Source organism: Paramormyrops kingsleyae, chromosome 1 (assembly GCF_048594095.1).
Source record: "Paramormyrops kingsleyae isolate MSU_618 chromosome 1, PKINGS_0.4, whole genome shotgun sequence".
Lineage (NCBI taxonomy): Eukaryota > Metazoa > Chordata > Actinopteri > Osteoglossiformes > Mormyridae > Paramormyrops > Paramormyrops kingsleyae.
In genome coordinates this window covers 20,853,398-20,874,743 of record NC_132797.1, presented here as the reverse complement: position 1 = coordinate 20,874,743, position 21,346 = coordinate 20,853,398, and the positions used below count along the sequence as shown (strand labels likewise).

The window sequence follows — 21,346 nt, the reverse complement described above, 5'->3', positions numbered from 1 at the left end:
GAAATTGGAAGTAGTGTGTGAATTGTGTGAATTGCGCGTTTCATATACAACCTGGCAACTTGGGTAGTGTCAGCCAAACATACAAATCCATGTATGATGATTATTTATAATACAGTTTGAGGGCCATGGGAATTATGGGAGTTTCCTGGGAGAATCAGGTGGGTGCCAGGACATGGCCTCAAAATACGGGAGAAAAACGGGAAAAACGGGAGTTTTAAAAATAAAAATGGGTCTGCTGTTCAGACACAGGTGATCTATCAAAAAATGGCAGCAGGACAGGTAAACATGCTTTCATACAACAAACCCTTTTAAACAGAATCATTTTCGTTTTAAGGCCAAAGGCTACTTGACCCCACTCCCCAAGTCCTCTTCTGTGTTTTATTTATTTATTTTTCCTTCAGTGTGAACTGTTCTTCAGCTGGAGATGGATAGAGAATGACTCAGCGAGAGGTGCCTGTAATTGCCGGTTTAGATTTTCACAAACAACATAATTGGAAAGTCATATTCAGGCAATTCAGAAAGCGTGCCGTTACTTTTGTGAAACACTCAGAAAGCCATCATCGAGGACAAGAAGAGGAAAATGATAATGCCTGTATTTTTTCCCCGCATTTCTACGAGTGCCCATGCTAAGCTATGCTGCTCGGCACCTGTTTTCTGTAATGACGCGTCTTTTGAGCAGGAAAAGCTTTTGTCAATCACCCTTTTTATAATCCTCATGCTTGAGGTGTGAAGGTACAGCGTCAGAGGAAGATCGATGTGCTGTGAAAGGACATGCTGCAAACCCACACAATCTTCCCCTTCATGCTTTTCAGGTCTGCTTGCTTATAGTCCCAGTTTCTGAGATGCTTTTTAAACCCATCTGGAATGTTTACAATTTAATACTTGGATGGCATATAAATGTTTGCCATTTTCCCATATTATATGGGCAAAGCTAACTGTCTGATGAACATGTTTTTTAATTAAAACTACAAAGAGCAGGGAAGTGACATCACTCCACCGACCCCAGGATTTGGGCCGGCAACCTTCTGATTACGAGCACATCATCCTGAGCCACTGAGCCATACACCATTGCACCTTCTTCCCCTTCAACATGATGGATGCACATTTATCCTCTACCATCTTTACCAGCTATCAACAGAACAGGAATCGGCACATTCATCTTGTATTGACTGTCCCCAACAATGACTCACATATACCAAGTTTTTATCTTCATTTTCTTAAAATTAAATAAATTAATGTATAAATAAATATCAGGCAGCTATCGTACGGCCGCATTAAACATTATACAATAGTTGCTGCAGGAAAGTACTATATTGTATGGCAACGTGTCCATCTCAATCTCATGCGCATCTCCCAGTCTCAGTCTCACACGTATAAGTCAGTGCGATTATCCTATTCTGACATATGTCCATTTCGATGTATGGCCTGACATTCAGAATGGACCCCAGCTGTAAGTCGGCAATAGTCTGTATTTTCACAGATTTCCTCTGCATAGTCTGGTTTCCTCCCTGAATCTGTAAATATGCAGTAAGCCAAACCAGCATCTCTAAACTGCCAATGGACTGGTACACAAACCAGGTTGTTATCCCGTCTTGTGCTTTGTGCTTACTGGGATAGGCTCCTGGCCCACTGTGACCCTGTACTGATAGAGTGGTTGGGAAGACGGAAGAATATGAGAAATCAATATGAGAAATCTGCAAGATTGCTGTATTCAAAGGCAGAATCTTTGGTAATACCGTGAAGAGGCAGTCAGTAGTCTGGTGGTGAGTAATTCTATACACTTTCAAATCCACTCTAAAACCAGTAGAAAGAGAATGTCTGTCTTTTCAGCAGGCGGGGCACCACCTGGGTGCAGCGGTTAACACTGCAGCCTCACCCTCCAGGCCCACTGGTGTGTGTGCAGCTTGTTCGTTCTCCCCGTCTTTGTGTGACTTCCCGATGGGGATTCTGGTTTCTTCCCCCAGCCCAAAAACAAGTGGTCAAAGTGAATCGATGTCCCTGAATTGCCCTTAGCGATTGTGTGTGTTTGAGTGTGGCCCCCCCGAGATGGTGCCCCCGGCCATGTTCCCTGTGCCTCCATAAACTAGTTTGATGTTTGCTCTTGGGGGGGAGAAAACTGCATCTTGCTTACCTAACGTGTTAATGTACAAATCTGATGCACACATAACCTATAGCAGTGGTGGGCAATCTTATCCGCAAAGGGCCGGTGTGTATGCGGGTTTTCGCTGCAATTCCCTAATTAGATTACTAATTAGAGGACTGATTGCCTGAAGAGTCCTCACACCTGGGTTTGAACCGCTGACCTACAGGTTATCCCATAAACCTGCATACACACCGGCCCTTTGCGGATAAAACTGCCCACCCCTGACCTACTGTATAGTGTACCAATAGACTGCTTATGCAAAAGTGCAAACCCCCCCCCCACACCCCCCGAAACCCTACCAATGTGTGCCTCTTGGGACAAGCTCCAGGCTCACTGTGACCCTAAACAGCAGCGTTTCTCCACTCGGTCCTCAGGGACCCCCGGAAAGTCCATGTTTTTGCTCCTTCCCAGCAAAATGTGGTGTGTCTGATATGGAGCTGGAAAGGACCAATAACGTGGACCGACTGTGGGTCCCCGTTGGCCAACATGGGAAACTGCTATACAGGATAAGTGCTATAAATGATGGATGGGTTTCATCAACCTACCTTACCTGTTGCATTATCAGATATATGGAATCTAGGGTCCTGGCTTCATATTGCCTGCACTGAGGTGCTATAAACTTTTATGAATGACTCATGTTATCAATATAGTTATGGAGGTATGAGGGGAAAACTTGATTTTGATGAGTGAGTAAGGTACCTGTCAGTCAGAGGAGTGATGACCAAGCGGTCCGTGCAGCCAAGATACTCGTTGCAGTAACCAAACTCCACGTCGGTGATTTGGATGATACACCTATCCGTGTCCTCGATGAAGTAAAAGCGTGACTGCTTCTGCCATTCAAAGTCACTGGTGGAGCGGATGTTCATGCGTACCTGGAGAAAGAAGGGAGATGTGTCCTATGTGCCACAAACTGTCAACCGCAAGAGACACTGCTTTAGTGTAACAATTGTTTTTGACTGTTTTTTGCACTCGTGTGGTAATAGAGGAGCGTGGACAAGCTCACCAGGTCGTCGAAAATGTCCTTCTGGTGCACATGGATGGTGATCAGTGTTTCATACTTTGTTCGCTCCATCTTGGTCAAGTCCTTGGTTGTCATGTCAATTAGCTCATTCAAGATATCTAAGAACTTCTGATTGGTGGTCTGCATGATCTGGATTTGATAAAGAAATATACATATATATTGAGATTGATACCAATCTAAACAGACCTACTATCTAAACAGACATTTTAGAACAATGAACATCATGCATACCTAACATTTCTTTAGTGTGAGTCCATCAAGGACTATAAATTTATATAGAATAAGTATAAGAAGTGTATTTGTAATTGAACTTCAAATTCGATTTGCAGTATTATATTAAAGACAGCACCAAGAAACTCCAGGAAAATTCAGTGTTTTGAAATAACTATGTGTACATGTACAACTGAAACAATGTTGCCAATTCTAGGTCTTGGGTCTATGCTATATGCAGGTTCTTGATTAGGCTGGATTGGACTTAATCATTATAAACTTGTTCTTTGTTTCCCAAGTCAACAATTTCAAACAGACTAATGTGTTTTCATATCTGATTGGGCAAAAACAGTTAAGCAATTATTTAGCAGCTACCTGGGGTGGAGAAATTTAACACTAATTAGTATTCTGCAGCAAGGAAGCCAAGCCTAATTATTATTATTTTAGTTTGAATAATAGTGTAGACGTATTGTCCCCAAGACAATGCTTAAAAACAATGAGTTACAGCTGTGGTTGTAGTGGTTTGGGAGGAGGGGGGGGGCTGCACCTTTTTGTCCACTTTGGCAACACTGAGGGCCTCCTCCGAATCCTTTGTCCAGATCATCTGGATGCCAAGCAGGCCGACCTGTGCTGGGAACACAGACTCGAACTCCACCAGCTTCAGCCCAGGGTCACTAATGGCCAAGTGGGCCTGGCGGATGATGCTGTGGATGGTCTTCCTCACGCCATCGAGTAAGAGCCCAAGCCAAGACTCCACATTGCCCTACGACAAGAACACAGATCACGGCTCCCTCCTGACCGGTAACCTCCACTTAAAGTGCCCATTTCCAATTCCACACTTTGAAAAATGACAACAATTGTTTTTCTGTATTGTGTTTCAGCAGCTTATAAAAGCACACCTTCACAAAGATACTAAATATAGTATTAGCTTATGCTGAGGATGAGTCTTCTGTTTTCTGTAAACAGTTGAGTTTTTGCATATAATTTCATTTGAAAGCAAAATTTAGGAATCTCAGCAGACAGATCCATATAGATGACATTAAGTATCACAGTCCTTTAAAGATGTTACACCCTAATATTCTTTATATATTTACCGTCAAACATAGTTACGCTGAAGAATCTCAGGGGTAACATTTTAAACTACAAAAACTTTTGGAAACCATTCATTGTCTGTGGTGTTCCAGGTACATTATATATTTCTGAAAGTGGAATCCATTAGGTTTTCAACAGCAGGAGAAAAGCCTGCATACCACAGCACTGCCCTTTCAGGGATGTACAGTACCTGTGCCAGGACCGGCTGTATGAGATCCACTGACTCTCCTTCCTGGGACTGGAAACTAAGGATCTGGTCATAATTCTTCTCATGAAAACTGACTTGACTGACATTGTCAAAAAGACTCAGCAAATGGGGCTGTGCATCAAAAGGAAATTTAAACAGGGAGGGAAAAAAGACAGAGATAGACATGCCTCTGATTAGCAATAGTCAGCACAAATACAGTAGTGAAAAAGCAAGCTTATAACGCAGTCTATTTTGCATTATTAGTAAAGTTGTATAATAATCACCATGACCAACTGCATAATATAAATCTAAGTATAGCAATATATTAAATACAGGCAGTTCTCATCTCTCAGAAGTAATACCCCATACCATTCAAAACAGAGCAGGGCAGGGATATCACAGTGTGTGTGTGGGGGGGGGGTGTTTGGATTATTGCCAATTTTGCATGAGCGTCTGTTATGAAAAGGGTAATTCACCGGGGGGTGGGGGGTTAAGGTTCCCTGCTTCACCACCTCCTCCACTACTGGTCTTGGATATTTCTTGCATAAGTCTGGATTTATGGTTTTGCGTACAGTCTGACATGGATGTGAAGGTACAAGTTCTTTGCACTCTGAGGGCATCATATGGATGGCGGATCTCACCTGGATGGTGTGGGAGTCGGACGCCTGGCCAAGAATCTCCAGCAGGGCCGGATCCGAAACGAAGAAGAAGCGTGGAAAGAGCAGCCGCTTCTTCTCCAGGTAGCCGGTGAGGGACTTCTGGCAGAGCTCCAGCTGCTCTAGCAGGTGGGGCAGCAGCTGGCCCAGGGTCTCGTCCCCCACGCAGCACTGCACCATGTTGGGCATCTCATGCGCTCGCTGTATGATCTTCTGCCATGACTTGTCAATGTTCTGGAACCTTTTTGCCTCCTACAAATTTAGGCCCATAATAACAAATGGATGTAAGAATAAATCTCAGGGGGCCACATGCCCAGCAGTGCTGTGCCATCCAGTGTGCACTGCATGCCGTACAATGGTTGCTGTGGGGAAGAACTGTACTGCATTGCAGTGTGACCATCCCAGTCTCACACCCATCTTTCAGTTTCATTCTTACACCAATACGTCGATTATCCTATTCTGACATATGTCCATCTGAACTTTAATATCCTAGATCTACACATTATTATCACTCTTCCCCCTGGCACCATACATACAAAACCCAAAATGGTTTCGGGTCTGGGTTAATCATCAGATACACAGCTTAATGACATCTCCATTTGGGCTCCAACCTGAGGCAGCTGTTTAGCAATATCTCCTCCCACAAACACGGCCTCCAGGTAGATCCACAGGTTCTGCACGGTCAGCCACTTCTCGATGATCTCGGTGGTATTGGATAGCTTCTGCACCCACTGCTGGATGGAGGCTTTGAAGGGAGCATTGTACCTAAACAACAGATGGCAATCACCACAGAAGATCACAATACAGCAACATCTGGAACAACAGAAAAGCATGCTGATACGGACTCCATTCAGGTGTGGTCAGTGGGGAAAAATATCTTAAGATATTTCAGCACTATTTAGCATCTAATCTTAAGAGAATAAGAATATAATCAAATCAAATGGAAGTCAGAAGCACGTGCAGAGGGAGCCCACAGACACTTTGTTTAAGCTGGTAGCCAGATGTTGCAGCTGTAAAGTGTCGTTTAACCCGCATACGTTATGCTGTATACCACAAGGCTTTAAGAGGAAGGCATGGAAAAACTGATACAATATTACAATACTGACACCCAGCATAACTACATGAGTATGTGCATCACAAACACTATATACTCCTTGTTAATGTATATTTCTGGATGTCTATCTATACTTGTAATCAATTACTTGAATGCAAAACATATAAGCAACCAGGTCAGCCTACTGAGATAAAACACATCAGCAAATACAATCCCTACATGTGATATATTTAATGTACATATGTTGACATGTTCATGTACTCCTAGAGTTGCAGTAAGAAAACAGCATAAATATTGCTGGCATATGAAACTTAATCCTACCAGATGATTCCCTGGTACCCCTTTACAATAAGGCTCCATTTTCCACTTATAAATGGTAGTGACTCAATAATAATAATAAAAAACTGTTAAACTGTCCATTAATGAGTCACAAAGTGTTACAACCTAATAAATAATTTGATTAAAAGCCATTCATAAACCCTTTATAAGAGTAGTCTTATTGTAAAATGTCACTGATTCCTTACACTAAAATAACCCTGTTGTCTTGTTTTTTGTATTATTATTTTTACAAAATCTCAGAGCTATTTTTGTAGAAATAAACTAGTGCAAACACTGATGCCCCCCTAAGGACGAAAGGTGACCTTTTTCGAGCAAGCAAACATCCATCCATTCATTAGTTATCTAATGAGGGTTGTGACAATCTAAAGCGCAGGTCCTAGGGCAAGCTAAACCCTGCGGAGCTGACACATTCATAACTGCTCATAAATCTAAAATTTGTCTTGAGATCGATGTAAACTGGAACATAGACAATGGCACTAGTAGGTGTATGTGATATAATACCCAAAGACTGTCCTCTGCTGCCCCCTAGGGTAGACAATGCAAACTGCACATACTGTATGTCGCCCACCTGTTGCTCATGAGCGACGCCAGGACCATGAGGCTGTCCTCCATGAGGGAAACCTTCTCCGCCGTGTCCGAACCTTTCAGCAGCAGCTCCCCACGGCCCTTGAAAGAGGCGAAGACAAACAGATGGCTGCTCCACTCCGCCACCACGGCCCGGAGCTTGCCTTCAATATCTTGCTCCTTCACAGCACTGATGCAGATGTCCTGTCCAGGGTGAAACAATACACCGACATTAAACAGGGTGACCCACAAAGCTACACCCAGCAAGCAAGAACCTCTGGGAACCTTCTCACAACAAAAGTAATCCCACAATAGATTATCATGTAATTTGATAACTTAATTGCTTTGGCACATTTCACCAAATGACAATTAGCATTTGCAAAACAGCTAATCTAATCCCCGCACCATGAAACATCATTTCTCATTGTTTCACACAAATTTCCAATTGTTTTAGTACATGAATGCAGATGCTACTGTACAACTGTGTTATCCGGTGCTGTGTGACTTTTGTTTGCTGTTGTACTGTGTCTTGAGATCTGAAGAAGTTACATGACAGTTACATGGAACATACATGGCAGTATTTCCTCTCGCCAGCAAACTTTACATACTGTAATGTAGAGCCTCGCAATGGTGAAACTGCTGGTGTCTTTGACGTGCATAAGTATCCGATTGCTAAGAATAATGATCAGGATATGACCGTAAGAAAGAGGGAAATGAGTCATCCAAAATTGTGGAGCTCTGGAGCAAACTGCCACTTTGGCAATATATCTAAGCATTTTGGTTCTCATGGTTAATACGATGCTGAGGGCACATTTCATTTTAGTAGCACTGACTAATTCATTGATAGAATTATTAGTTATGAGACATGAGTTAATTGTTTAGGTGAGTTACAGTCTTTTGCAGCTAAACCATAGTGTTGTGCTATATGCATAAACTGATCGGAGAAATGTGCCAAAGCAATCGAGAAAAACTGTAGAACGTAATCAATAACAATAAAGGAATTTAATAGTATACTGAATTACTTGTGTAGCGTAATCAATTAAATTTAAAAATAAAAAGCAAGTATATGGATGATGGATGGATAAATGATTCATTATTCATTCATGAGGAATAGTTAGACAGGAATACAAGTTTGTACAAGGAATGTTGTATGTGTTAAGTAAATAGTTACATACATACAGTACATGCAATAAAAATTTCATACGAATGACTACATTTCATATTTGTCAGTGAATTTCCAGTGATCATTTAATTAACTCTTAGCGTGTTGCTTTGGTGAATCACAATTTTCAGAATAAAACCAAAATTTCAACAAAAGAGGTTATAACTGGTGTAATGACAGACAACATTGATGTGCAATAAGTAGTTACAGGTATATATTTTATTGAATACAACATTAAACGGTGAAAATGTGCGACAGTGATTTATGTGCTACGCTGCGGCTCTTCGGGAAACAGGACACAGTGCCTAGAGCACGCAATACCGTACCTCAATGTCCTCTTTATTCTTCAGGAGAGGAGCCTGCATGATGTTCCTGAGGGCGAAGTTCTCTGACTCCACCTCAAATGTGTGTCCCGTGACTTCTGAGAGCCGCTGCCAATGCCTGGGCAGCATTGCCTGTAAGAGGGATGCACCAGCCGGGTCACTACCCAGTACCACCAGCAAGTCCAGCAAGTCCAGCAAGTGTGCAAATTGTGCGCAAATATAAAATTGCAAGAAAATAACATCAGTCATTTTTAGATTGTAGCTCATCTAAATAAGGCTTTCAGTTCACTCTGGCAGATTATAGACCGTGTTACTGACCTTGTTGGCCATCATGTCCAGTAGAGGACAAGTCTCACTGAAGTCATCGATTTTCTTCTTGAGGTCGTTAAATGCCTGCCACTCCTTTAGGGCTTTGGGAAGCTTTCGAATTCTTGCAAAACAATGGAAAACATAAAGCACCCATCTCCACCAGTCATGAACTGAAACATTGTGATCATTTACACTAAGTGCATTTTAACCACTATTTGTTTTTGAGTTTCTGCTGTTAAATATAATTATACACTATAAGCATACAACATAAATGAGGGGGAAATGCATGCTGGATGCATACCGGTTCTGAAAATCTAGCAATTCGCTGTTGATCTTCTCTGTATCAAGGTCACTCCACTGTATATCATAGTAGCCATTGATGCTGTCAATGACTGAGTTATAAAGGCTGTAAAGTTTGGAGAGCAGAGCCAGCTCACGTTTTATTCTCTGAAGTTCAGGATACTCTGTGTGAGATAAACAGGCAAAATACATAAGAAATTATATTTGTTAACAGACTAGTTTCACTCACTCATACCATATTATCTATACAAATTATATTAATTCTAGAAGACGGACATTTTTTGTTAGCTGTGACAGTATACAGGGAACACAAGTACTTGACGTGACATGGTGTTCAATCATCTGGATGTCACCGTAAAATTATGACAGAATATTTAAAAATGCATTATGGCTGAATATGAGATAGATGTCTGATGTTTTTTTTTTATTATTGGGGGGGGGGGGGGCATGAAGTGCCAAGGCCCTCAGCCATGCGTTAGATGAGCGATTAGGAGTGAAGGTCCAGCTTCCAGGCCTTTGCAGGGCTGCTTATTAAAAAAATGACCCCTTTTCTCCCTTCGGTTGCCCCCCCCCCATGTCGCTATCCAAGGAGGCAGGTTTACCAGAAGATTCCACTCAGGATCAAGCGCACACATTCTTTCCTTACCACGTACTTTATTAAAATAAGAGAGAAAATGATGAAAATGACTGTTTTGTGCACCATGGTCCAGGCTGGATTTCGGCTTGTGCTGCATGATTACTGGGGTTCATGGTTACAGAGCTCTGGTGACCCTCAGTCAGCACAGCTCTGCAGGCCTGCCTGACCTCAGCACAGCTCTGCAGGCCTGCCTGACCTCAGCACAGCTCTGCAGGCCTGCCTGACCTCAGCACAGCTCTGCAGGCCTGCCTGACCTAAGCACAGCTCTGCAGGCCTGCCTGACCTCAGCACAGCTCTGCAGGCCTGCCTGACAGATGCGGTGTGTAATGTGCAGTGGCACGTGGGCCTGCCTGTGATTGGAAGGTTGTTGGACGTCAGAAGATTGCTGCCCCCACCACCCCACCACAGTCGCCCACTCTGACAGGTCTCAGCCCCCGAATCCCACCCACTTCTCCGAGACCCTACCTTTCACGGTGAGTCCGAACAGCTCCTCGCCACCAGAGTAAGTCACGTATTTCCTCCAGAGCTCGTCAAACTGGATCTGAAAGGCCTGCAGCCGGTCGCTAGCTTCACGGGGGGCCAGACCCTCCACCCCAGGGCCACTAGAGGAGATCGGGGTGAGTCTCATTAGGGTCACAACATAACATTGAGGTACAGCTGGAAACGCAAGCTGATGGCAGTTAATACTCGGCTATGACTGCATTTTGTGGCTATACAGTACTTTTCACAGGCTGAGACTGGCAAACACTTATTTCAGTCACAGAGAGATCACTGACAGTAGTAAATGCAGAATGTTTCCATGAGAGATCTGCCAGAAAAATGAATCTAGCACAAAAACCTCAAACTTGTGAATCTGTTTTTTTTGTTTGTTTTACAAGAAAATAACTACTATCCTCTAAGCTAATATTAAGTTCCCATCCTAATAGCTATGACCGAAAAATGCATAATATTTTGTAATGAATTTTAATTAATGACTTAAAGATTCATATCAAGATTCATTTTAGAGTAAGGTTTTTATAGACGTAACAATTATTCTGTACGTTTAAATGGCATCCCCTCCAGGGTTTACCACAGCCTTGTGCCCTATTCTGCCAGAGATGTGCTCCAGCCCCTCCCCCCACTTCAATTAAATTGGTAAAAGCCCCCTACTCCCAACCAGTCATTCACCCTGACAAATAGCTTCCTACAGCTCCGTCAGTATACTTGGTGTTTCTCACAAGGACAGTGCCCTGAAGAGAGACGCAGGCCATACCTTGTATCATAACTTGAGTAGAAAGTCTGCACAGAGGTCTGGAAAGCTTCCACACAAGTCAACAAGTCAGCCTTCATCGTGGGCTGAATCCTCACCAGAATGTTCTGGGTTTGCCTGACCTGAAAATATGCATATCATGTTTCTGAGAAGGCAGTTTCATCCGTGCCACCTTACCTTAGACATAGCCATGTGTCACCTTACCAGAGGTGGACATTAAAAATGCCAACTGCACATTTTTCCATAAGATGTCACTACTCGAGCTGTCGCTAACTATGTTTCCATTAAAATTTACGCACATTACAAGTGAATTTCTAACAAGTTGACAAAGTTAAATTGCCAATATGATGTTTCTGTTAATGGATGCCATGCGAATAATACTTCCCACATATCATCCTGCGAGATTAAGATTTGTACTTCGACACGGATTGGTCTTTCAATGAGTTAGTACCTATAGATGAGCTAATTGTCATGTCTTACATATCTACTAATTAGCACATTCTGATTCTATTGCAGTTTCCTCAACTGAACGTCAAAACTTTTTTTGCGATATCTGATGGTTTATTTTCCACATGTTAGTGTTTCCATCACTGGTTTTTCAGTCTACATCTTCAAAATGCACAGACCTCAGGTCAATGGAATTGCCACTAGAGACTGCACCCCACAGTTTAACACACCTATGTTTGTTTTAACCTAGTTAATTCCCCTGTCACAGAAGCAGCAGATGTACAAGGCTTTATAAATACACTCCGACAGCCCTGCACAAGGAAAGACAGCCTTAGGTAACAGTGCTGGATCAGACCTGCTATGTATCATTGGATTCCCTCTCCATCTTCAAGAATTGCCTCAAGACCCATCTGTTTCATGAACACCACCAGCATCCCCCCTCCATGTTCCCAGAATGTTCTTAGTGTTTAGTTTCTGCTGATTGTATATTACATTAGATTCTTTCTATGTTTGAAAGGTGCTATATAAGATGCAGTGCTTGCTCCAGTACTGCTTACACTTCATTTCATTCACTGGAAGCTGAGCCAAACTGCACTTACGCCTGGTCAACTCCTTGACAGCCATATGTTTGCAGTGTGCAGTGTCACTTGCACGTCGCTTTGGACAAAAGCGTTTCCTAAACAAATACACATAAATGTGCCCATCTTGCATATGCCCACCAGTGCGTTGAGGTTCCTCCATGCGTATGCCAAGCCGTCCACTTTCTCCGCATTCCCGTCACTGAAGGAGAGCTCGTGGCGGTTGAGGAGGGCGAAGGACTCCTCCACCGGGCCGATCATCATGTCCATGCGGATCTCCGCCTCCCGCACCTCCCTGAGGACAGCCATGGCTCCCCTGACGTCCTCCAGATCTTCGATTGGGCGTTGGAGCCGTTTACTCATGCTGTCCACGAAAGTGTAGATCTCAGCCATGTCGGCCGAGGCTCGGCGATTCAACGATGCCCCAAACGCCCTCTTCCAGGCTCGGCACTCCTGAGTTAGGGACAGTTTGAGCTGCTCTGTGTCAAACAGGACGGAGCCCACGGTGCAGTTCGCTGGCAGATCTTCAATCTGGGCCTCCAGTTTCTTCATGGAGAAAAAAGACAGACTGAAGTTAGCAATTCAGCAATATCTGGGGCTATTGTTACAATCTAAGATTAATTTTTTTTAGCGCCCCTCAGCAGGAATGCTCCTGTAGCTCAACAACAAGAGCATTACGCTAGCAACGCAAAGGTTGAAGGTTCAAATCCCAAGCAGCACACATAAATTATAATCATTTCCTTGAGTGTAAGATTCCCAACATCTTCAGGCGAGAGGCAGGGTTCACCCTGGGCAGGTCGCCAGTCCACCACAGACAAACAGCCACACACACTCACATTCACACCTATGGGCAATTTAGAGTAGCCAGGTGACCTAATCTGCATGTCTTTGGACTGTGGGAGGAAACCCACGCATGCATGGGAGAACATGGCATGCTTGTTCATATAGTGGAAGACATGTCCTATGATTGCTTACACATACCACCATACTGCCACAAAGCGCAAATGAATGTATGTCCATCATTCAACCCACTTCGCCACACTCTAGTCCAGGCGTCAACCCCATAAACCTTTCAACACCCACCAACCGTTTGACACCCCCCCCTTTCAACCAGCCCAGAAATATTTCGACATGCCCAGTACTCCACCCTGTAGAGCAGGGGTCTCCAACTCTGGTCCTGGAGAGCTACCATCCAGTAGGTTTTCTGTCCCACTTGGCTTCTGATGAGCCACACCTGCTCCTGGCATTTACCCGAGAACAGGTGTGGCTCATCAGAAGCCAGGTAGGATAGAAAACCTACTGGACGGTAGCTCTCCAGGACCGGAGTTGGAGACCCCTGCTGTAGAGACTGGTACTTGTAACTGCCTGCCTTTGAACTGGGGAAGAAACCCGCGACATGAGGGAAATGTGCAAACTCCACACAAACAGAGCTGATGGAGATTCATAACCTCAACCCAGGAGACATGAGGCAGCAGTGCTGCCCATTCGCTGTACTTAATATTAGCTTTAGCATTACACAGAGTAACTGAAAACAAGCATCTTCCAACAGCTTCTCTTTGAAAAGGTTCACGGATAATACTCACCGAGTAGAAAGTAATCTGAGCATTAAATTCTGATAGAGAAGGCTGGCTCTCCAAAAATATTTTCAACTGTTCTTCTGGATCCTATAAGGAAAGAATGATACAAATCAATTTACACGTTGAAAAAATGAAGACGTAAATCTACCCTTTAATCCATCTCACTTATCCAATACAAGGCCCAGATACCGCAGGGTACAAGGCAGGGGAGCAACTCAGACAAGACCCCAGTCCATCAAATAGCATAAATACATATACAGCCAAAATGACATATATAGAGACAATTTACAGATGGCAATTCATCTAATTGCATGTCTCTGAACCTGCAGGATGAAACCAAAGAACCTGGAGAAACCCAGAGAGAACGTGCAAACCGCAAACACAGAGTGAAAGGAAACCCAGGAAGTGTGAGGCTGTTGCTTGCTAGAGTTAAGAGGTTACATCATCAACCAGCGACAGCACACCTGATTCCACAGTGCCGAGAAGTGAGCGAACTCCTCCAGCACGTCGACGGCATCCGTCTTGAGCGACGACACGATGGAGGCCAGCTGGACCACCACCTTGGAGATGTCCTTGTGCTCGCTCAGCTGCCGGTCCAGAGGCTTCAGCTGGATCTGCTTTGTCGGCAGGCTGTCGTCCCCAGCATCTCTGATGGCGTTTTGCTCAGCCTGGGACAAATTGGGGACGGCAGTGAATTCCCAAGCTGGATCACTCTGTGCTGAGACTGTGATCGATCGTATTTAATCAGTATTCCAACAATGCCGGATTGGTACATAATATGCAGCAAGGAAAATAGGTGAGAAGACCTAAACATCAAAATATGGTCATCAACAAAGCAATTAGACTAAATTCTGGAAATGTATCAACTTTGGTTTAAGGTCAAGTAATGTGCCCATTGTTAATGCCCGATCTGAACTATATGAAGAAATACGATGAACAGAAACTATTGTTTAATCTGGTATGTTGGTGAATTTACCTGCAACTGCTTGTGATGGAGATGAGAAAATGTCCACAGTGGAATATCCCTCCCCAAGGACAGCACAATGTTCACAGTTTTATTAAGCATACTCTGAAATGTATGAAAAAGAACAATATAAATGATCACAAGCTAACAAACTCTCGCATACGACACTATTTCAAGACACTATTATTCAAGCTTATTGCTTGATTGTTGGACTGATGCCAGCTTGCACAGTACACAGCTCTCAGTAATCATCATTATAAATGTCATGTATAATTGTTAATGTTTATTGTTGTACGTAACGTGCGTGTATGTGTGCGTGCGCCCACCGTGTGTATGAGGAGTAAACGGGGCAGTGCGAGTGTGTGGGTTGTAGTAGTATGGGTGTAATAAACTCCATCTGGTGATTAAACCCCGAACTATCTCTACTGTTTAATTATTGTGAATTCAATACTTTACTGTAAATATTACACTCTGTGTGTGTGTGTGTGTGTGTGTGTGTGTGCGCGCGTGTAAGTCTTGTTTGCCTGCCTGGCGCCGCTGAGTCACGTGACAGCCGGGAGTGGCAATCGAGAGCAGCAGCGCTTACACAGACAGCCGCAGTGCATTCAGGACAGAAACTGAAACTGCAGTATCGATCTCATGACGCTGCCATACACATGCGTGTTTCGATAGACAGGCAGTAGAAGCAGAGTAGAAGGTTGCGCATGAACATGCTTTATTTCTGTCTGTTGCGTTTCAAAATCATACTGCAGAGGAAACCTCTGCTTTTCTCAGACATGTCCTGGAAATTGTAGCTTTTGTGGACGCTACGTCGCTACTTTATAAAAAAAATAACGTAACTACAGGAAAGTTATTTGATTCAGAAATCAGCGACTCTACAGGCAAGCTACTAGAAAATGTAGCTAAACTAATAGCTTCGCTACATGTAGCGGCGCTACCGCCCATCACTGAGTTTGAATTGGTGAATGACTGGGGAGAGGACACTCTGGGGGCCAATAAGCTTTCAGCTGGGGCTAGTGGCCCTGTGGCCCTGCCCCTGAACCCCCCCCCCCCACCCCCAACAGTCATGACTTCAAATTCTCTAAACTTTTTATCCCTTAAGCAAAGTGAACACCAGAACGATTACCTGGATTTCCTCCAGACTGGGCCTCATGACGATGTTCGGAATTGCCAGCTGGATGGAAGCCCTGAAGAGAGGGGCTTGGGTGGTGGACCTGCTCAGCCGGGAGGACATCTGATACTTAGAACTGCTAACATGGAGTCTTCTCTTTAGTGCGTCCAGTGACAATTTCGTAGCTAAAATAAAAACGGAGATATCAGAAAAATTAAAAAAACCCACAACTGAATGTCCCCAAACCTTATGTAATAAAATTTTAATCCTGGAGTTGCCATCCTATATTCCAAAATAAAATGCAGCATCTTGTTTAAACCAATACATTTTTTACGTATATACACGAGTCCGGACTGAAATACTATTAAATCCAGACAGTGTGACCGATCCCCCTAACATTTTTACAACCATATTGTTGGGAACCCCCCCCCGCCCCGAAAATTATTGTGATCAGGGATCAACCACTGCACTATAATAGAAAATAGTAGGGGGCATTCTGACCATGTGAATGCACCCCTGCCAATAATCAAAGCAACAATCATTTCATTATCAATGCAGCAATTCTGTTGCTGACCTTTGACTAAAGCATCCGTGTTCCTTTGGCAAACTTGGCCCATCATGTTGTAGAACTTGCAGGGCAGACAAGACAGGCATCGCACCTTCGTTTTGGCGTCGGGGTGCAGACAGTGGAAGGATTCCTGACAAAGACAAGTCAGTCACAGGCTGACCAAGTGAGTGCAAGTCAAATGCATAAGTCCTGTTAGTTAAGGATGGTAAATCATGTTAATTAACGGCGCGATAACCCACCTCCAGGTTGACCTTCTCCTCGGGTTTCATTTTGCTCTTGATGCTCTCGATTAGCAGGTACATGGATCTCTCCACCTGTTGGCTTTGCCTTGGAAAAAACCAACACAGAAATAGTCTTAGTGAAGAGTCAGTGACATGACATATTGTCTATGATGTCTGACTGAAAATAAACAGCCAGCTGTTTGTCAGGACATTAGTCCTGACAAACAGCACTTTGTGAAAAGACATGCGCAAAATAATATTCCATAATTATATAATATACTGTACTCAAGTCAGACTAATAAAGGAACTAAAATACACATAAAAATCAAATAAGATTCGTCACTCATAATACATAGATACAAATATTTCAAAATTAAGTTATTTGCTGAAATTGCAGATTGTTTTGGAGACCATTCTGCCATCCACTTCCTGTAAGCATTAGAGAATATATATATATTGAGAATGCAGGGTCGGTCAGTCGCAGGAGCCGTCTTGGGTTTAGGGCCATGCTCAAGGCCCCAATGATAAAGCCACTTAGTCGACCCTGGGATTTGAACCAATGACCTTCCGATAATGGACACAGCACCCTAAGCCACTGAGCCATACATAATGGTGGCATTAGGGTAATACTCACGATCTGAGCCTCAGCGCCGCAGCTGTCACGGTGCCCTCAGCCAGCCCCTGAAAAGCAGAAGGTGCCAGGGGCTCCTCTAGCAACACCAGCAGGGAGCTGGAGCACATGGCCTGCAGGACTCGCTCGATACGACACTCCAGGATGTCCGTGGCCGTCTTCCCGATGTGCCCCAGCTCATGCAGCACACTGTACACGTTCTTCACAACTATGTGAGCAAAAGGGTAGCTTTCCAGTTAGTCCTACTTGTGGCTCATCAAAGAGCCCTTTAAACCTCTTGCACGCCTCGCCAAGCAAAACATACATAACAGTTTAAATTTTCTGAAAACGGTAACATCTTAATTATTTTTGAAATCATTTTGCGATTTCTTAAACAAAATAATATTTTCATAGTAAGGGTCTTGTGAAACCTCTCCAAAAATAACTAAACATTTTAAAAAAGGACCACTTGATGCTTTTTTAATTATCCCACCCACTGTCGTTTTTAATTCTGCTTATGGTGGTTAATCCATCAACAAACAAAACAAAATTGAAGAAATATAAATTTTATGTAGGCAACATGTTTTTAGTAAAGTGATCTTTGCTGCACTAATACTTTATTTCACTGGTTACTACCAATAAGTATGTAAAAGGCGCATTTCCAGTAAGGAACAATGGATTCGAAATTAAGCAAGCTACAACTTCTGTAGCTTGGGCACAAAAAAAAAACAACACAAAGCAAAAGTGCGTGAGCCAAGACCCATATTTCCCCAATGCCAGAGGCAGTGCCAAGATAAAAGCCTATAATGTATTTGCTTTAAAGCACTTTAAGTACAGGACCCAAAACTATGCGCTTTGCATAAGCAAAAAATTCTTCCTTTTCCTAACGCAATACTACTTACAAAATAAGGGGATATGATGAAAGTGTTATTGGTACAGCATGACTTACATTTCTCCGTGTTGGTAGAGCTCCAGGAGAGCATGGTGAGCCCAGGAGAAATGCCCTCATCAATATGACTGTGAAACGGCTGCATGAGCGGCTGCAGGATAGTGGGGATCCGCTTCTTAGCTTCCTCCATATCGTTCAGCATCTCATGCAACCTGGGAAGTCAGTGAGCAAACATATCCAGTCTGGCATGGGTTCCAAGCATGGTGGTGACAAATTATCATGACCTGCAGAGTTCCACACTACAAAGACACACACATAACTTCATTAAGCAGACACTTTCATCCAAAGTGACGTACGATTGAGTGAGCAGGGTCAGTCCCTGGAGCGATTACAGATTAAGGGCTTTGCTCAGGGGAACATCAATCACATCACCCTGGCAACCCTGGAATTTGAACTGGCAACCTTCTGATCACAGGTACAGATGTTAATGCTGAAATGTTAATGTTACAGAGGTAACATTAACGCCAAGGCCATAATGTTAGTGTGAATTCAAATACACATGGTCGCTAAAAGAGAACTGCAAGGATTCACAAAAGAAAGAAAATATAAATCAAAATTAAACCAAATTGGCAATAGACATTTTTCAACAGAAAAATGTATGAAATAGAATAAGCCATGCAATGTTTCTTGTGTCATTGTTACTTTCGCTCACATGATTTGCTTGGATTTCAGTTCAGCCTCATTGACCTTGAGGACCACTTCTGGAACCTCAAAACCCATCCTGTGCATGTGCTTGGCTTCTTGCAGCACTTCGGAGATCATCGGGTCTAGATTGACATACAGCTCATACAGTGGAGAAAGAATAAGACAGACTTGACTATTTATTTAGGAATTAGTTTTATGAATAGCAACTTACATTTTTATTTTTTGAAAAAGCAGGGTCATATAATCCTTGGAACAATAGAGAGTTAAGGGCCCAACAACAGAACCACCTCACCAACCCTAGGATTTGAACCAACATCCTTTCAATTAGAAGACCAGCATCCTAACCGGCTAGGCCACAGGGTCCCAAAGAAGAACTGATCTGATGAAGTTAAGGCTTGACCCTAGTTTTACCAACATCACAAAACAATCTCTAACCCTTTCAGTCATTGAGCTCCCTGGCTCATCCACTCTGCAAGCCACTATGCAATAAGCCTTTTGTGTGACTTTTGCTATTTCTGTATGGCAGTACCTTGGTTTCAGGGGATCTAACAAGCAAGGATGCACTGAGGCAACGCAGTCCGACTTCCGTGGTGCGGGACCAGCCCCGGTGGTGTAGCAGCTCATACTTGATCAGGTCGGCAGCCATCTTGTTGTAGTTCCTGATTGCCCTCTTCATCAGTGGCACCTGTGTCGAGGCAGTTACCGTGGCAACCAGTTTACTGCCTAAAGAATATCAGGAAAGCCGTGTACTATAAAAACAATTAAAAAATATACAAATAATGTACATTTATTTATTTTTTTATATCGCCGAGGATGATTTCATTTAAGTGAAGTTGCAATTTCTTTAAAAGGTATGATAATTCAATTTTAGTACCATTTTTTATTTTTAAAATTTTGCAAATACCTGCAGGACATCTATTTTGTTCTTCAAAACTTTCATGGGTAATTCGATTTTTCTGTAGAGCTGACGAGACCACATTATTTTTCCAGCAATCTGTTCAAAAAAATAAAGCATAAAGAAAACAAGATCAACAGCAACAACAACAATGATAAGATTAACAAATGAATGAATGAATGAATGAATAAGTAGCACCAAAAAGGCAGATTAAAAACACCAATGGGTAGATGTCTAACTAAAATTTAATCTTAATTACCATCTAGAAACCATATATTTCAAACAAAGTTCTGTTTGATAATTTATTGATATTTCAAAATACTGTAATTGCCATGTGTATTTCCTTGTTATCTATACACAAGAAATTACACAAATAATATATCTAAAACTATAGATCAGCTCTTATGATGATGATATAAAACTCGGAAACATCTCCATCTTTGCCATGTAGCACAACTGCGGAAGCAAAGACATACTCCTACATAAGAGGCCCACTCTCCGACATACATTGGGCGTAGTAACTCACTGGGGGCACATTGCGTTGGATGGGGGGATCAGCCCCCTGCTTCTGGAACAGCTTACGCATCAGCTCCAGATCTCTGCCATAAAGTTGCAACACTGCCAGATACTTCTCTGCTAGGTCAAGCTGGTCCCCAATAACATTCTCGAATTTGGCCAGTAGATCTAGCTTTTGCTCAATCTAAGGGAAAACAAACAGAAAAATGTTCCTTATCACAATATTTGATATCTTTTACTTGCCTCAAGGCCTTTTATTATAAGGTGAATAACACAGTGAAAATAAAGAAAATTGCATTAAAAGCAGGTTGTCAGGGTCAGCGCCCGTCCATCCCTGCCCTTCCCCGCTTGACCAGCAGGTGTTGCTAGCCATCCTGTTGCCTCCTCTGTCTTTGTACGAGTCCCTAATGTATCTTCCCTGTTCCTCTGCCTGCTGCAAAGCTCAGTAGGTGCAGTGCGTGGATTAGGCAGTTAACTCTACAGTCAAGGCTGGGCAGGTCTTATCTTTTTTGTATTTATTGGTTTTTCTGTTTCCCAAGTGTTTATTAATTTCTATTTTCTGTCATCAGTTTGCCCAACTTGTGTTCTGTTCTGGTTTTTGTTTTGTACCTTTTTGTTCCGCATCGATTAGCTTTGCATTATAGTACCAGTGTCTGGTTTGTCTCCCAGTTTTAATGTCTGATAAGCTTTCTAGTTCTGTTAATTAGCCCCAACTGTTGCTTATTGCCTGTGCTTTCATTGATTGGTTATTTGGGTATTGTTCTCACCTGTCCTGTGACGTGCCTTGTGTGTATTTAAGTACCTACTCCTGCTCGGTTCTCCAGTCAGCCATTGTATGTTGTGCTCTACAATTGCGCCCTAATTGTGTTATTCTGTGGTGTCTTTAAATCACATCTTGTTGTCCCCATTTGCCTTTTGTCCCCTCGTGGTCCCTTTTATGTTGTGTCTTCCCCAGTGTGTCCAGCTTGTTTAATAAACCCCTTTGTCTGGAGCCGTAAGTGGATCCTCACCTCATTTCT

General features: G+C 43.0%; 1 protein-coding gene across 1 annotated transcript in view; it reads right to left on the bottom strand.

Moving 5' to 3' along the window:
• dnah5l (dynein, axonemal, heavy chain 5 like) overlaps positions 1–21,346 on the bottom strand; it is a 111,209-nt gene that overhangs the window by 81,259 nt on the left and 8,604 nt on the right. The window contains exons 17-41 of the mRNA XM_072711707.1: positions 20,338–20,511; positions 19,821–19,910; positions 19,446–19,601; positions 18,924–19,054; positions 18,272–18,423; positions 17,347–17,551; positions 16,731–16,818; positions 16,498–16,621; positions 15,939–16,108; positions 14,825–14,917; positions 14,313–14,516; positions 13,855–13,935; positions 12,413–12,817; positions 11,250–11,368; positions 10,463–10,599; positions 9,362–9,524; positions 9,070–9,181; positions 8,755–8,883; positions 7,271–7,470; positions 5,921–6,074; positions 5,295–5,561; positions 4,657–4,785; positions 3,922–4,137; positions 3,147–3,293; positions 2,843–3,015 (exon numbers count right to left, since the gene is read on the bottom strand). Coding sequence (XP_072567808.1) covers positions 2,843–3,015; positions 3,147–3,293; positions 3,922–4,137; positions 4,657–4,785; positions 5,295–5,561; positions 5,921–6,074; positions 7,271–7,470; positions 8,755–8,883; positions 9,070–9,181; positions 9,362–9,524; positions 10,463–10,599; positions 11,250–11,368; positions 12,413–12,817; positions 13,855–13,935; positions 14,313–14,516; positions 14,825–14,917; positions 15,939–16,108; positions 16,498–16,621; positions 16,731–16,818; positions 17,347–17,551; positions 18,272–18,423; positions 18,924–19,054; positions 19,446–19,601; positions 19,821–19,910; positions 20,338–20,511 — 4,019 coding nt within the window. The remainder of the gene's footprint in view (positions 1–2,842; positions 3,016–3,146; positions 3,294–3,921; positions 4,138–4,656; positions 4,786–5,294; positions 5,562–5,920; positions 6,075–7,270; positions 7,471–8,754; positions 8,884–9,069; positions 9,182–9,361; positions 9,525–10,462; positions 10,600–11,249; positions 11,369–12,412; positions 12,818–13,854; positions 13,936–14,312; positions 14,517–14,824; positions 14,918–15,938; positions 16,109–16,497; positions 16,622–16,730; positions 16,819–17,346; positions 17,552–18,271; positions 18,424–18,923; positions 19,055–19,445; positions 19,602–19,820; positions 19,911–20,337; positions 20,512–21,346) is intronic.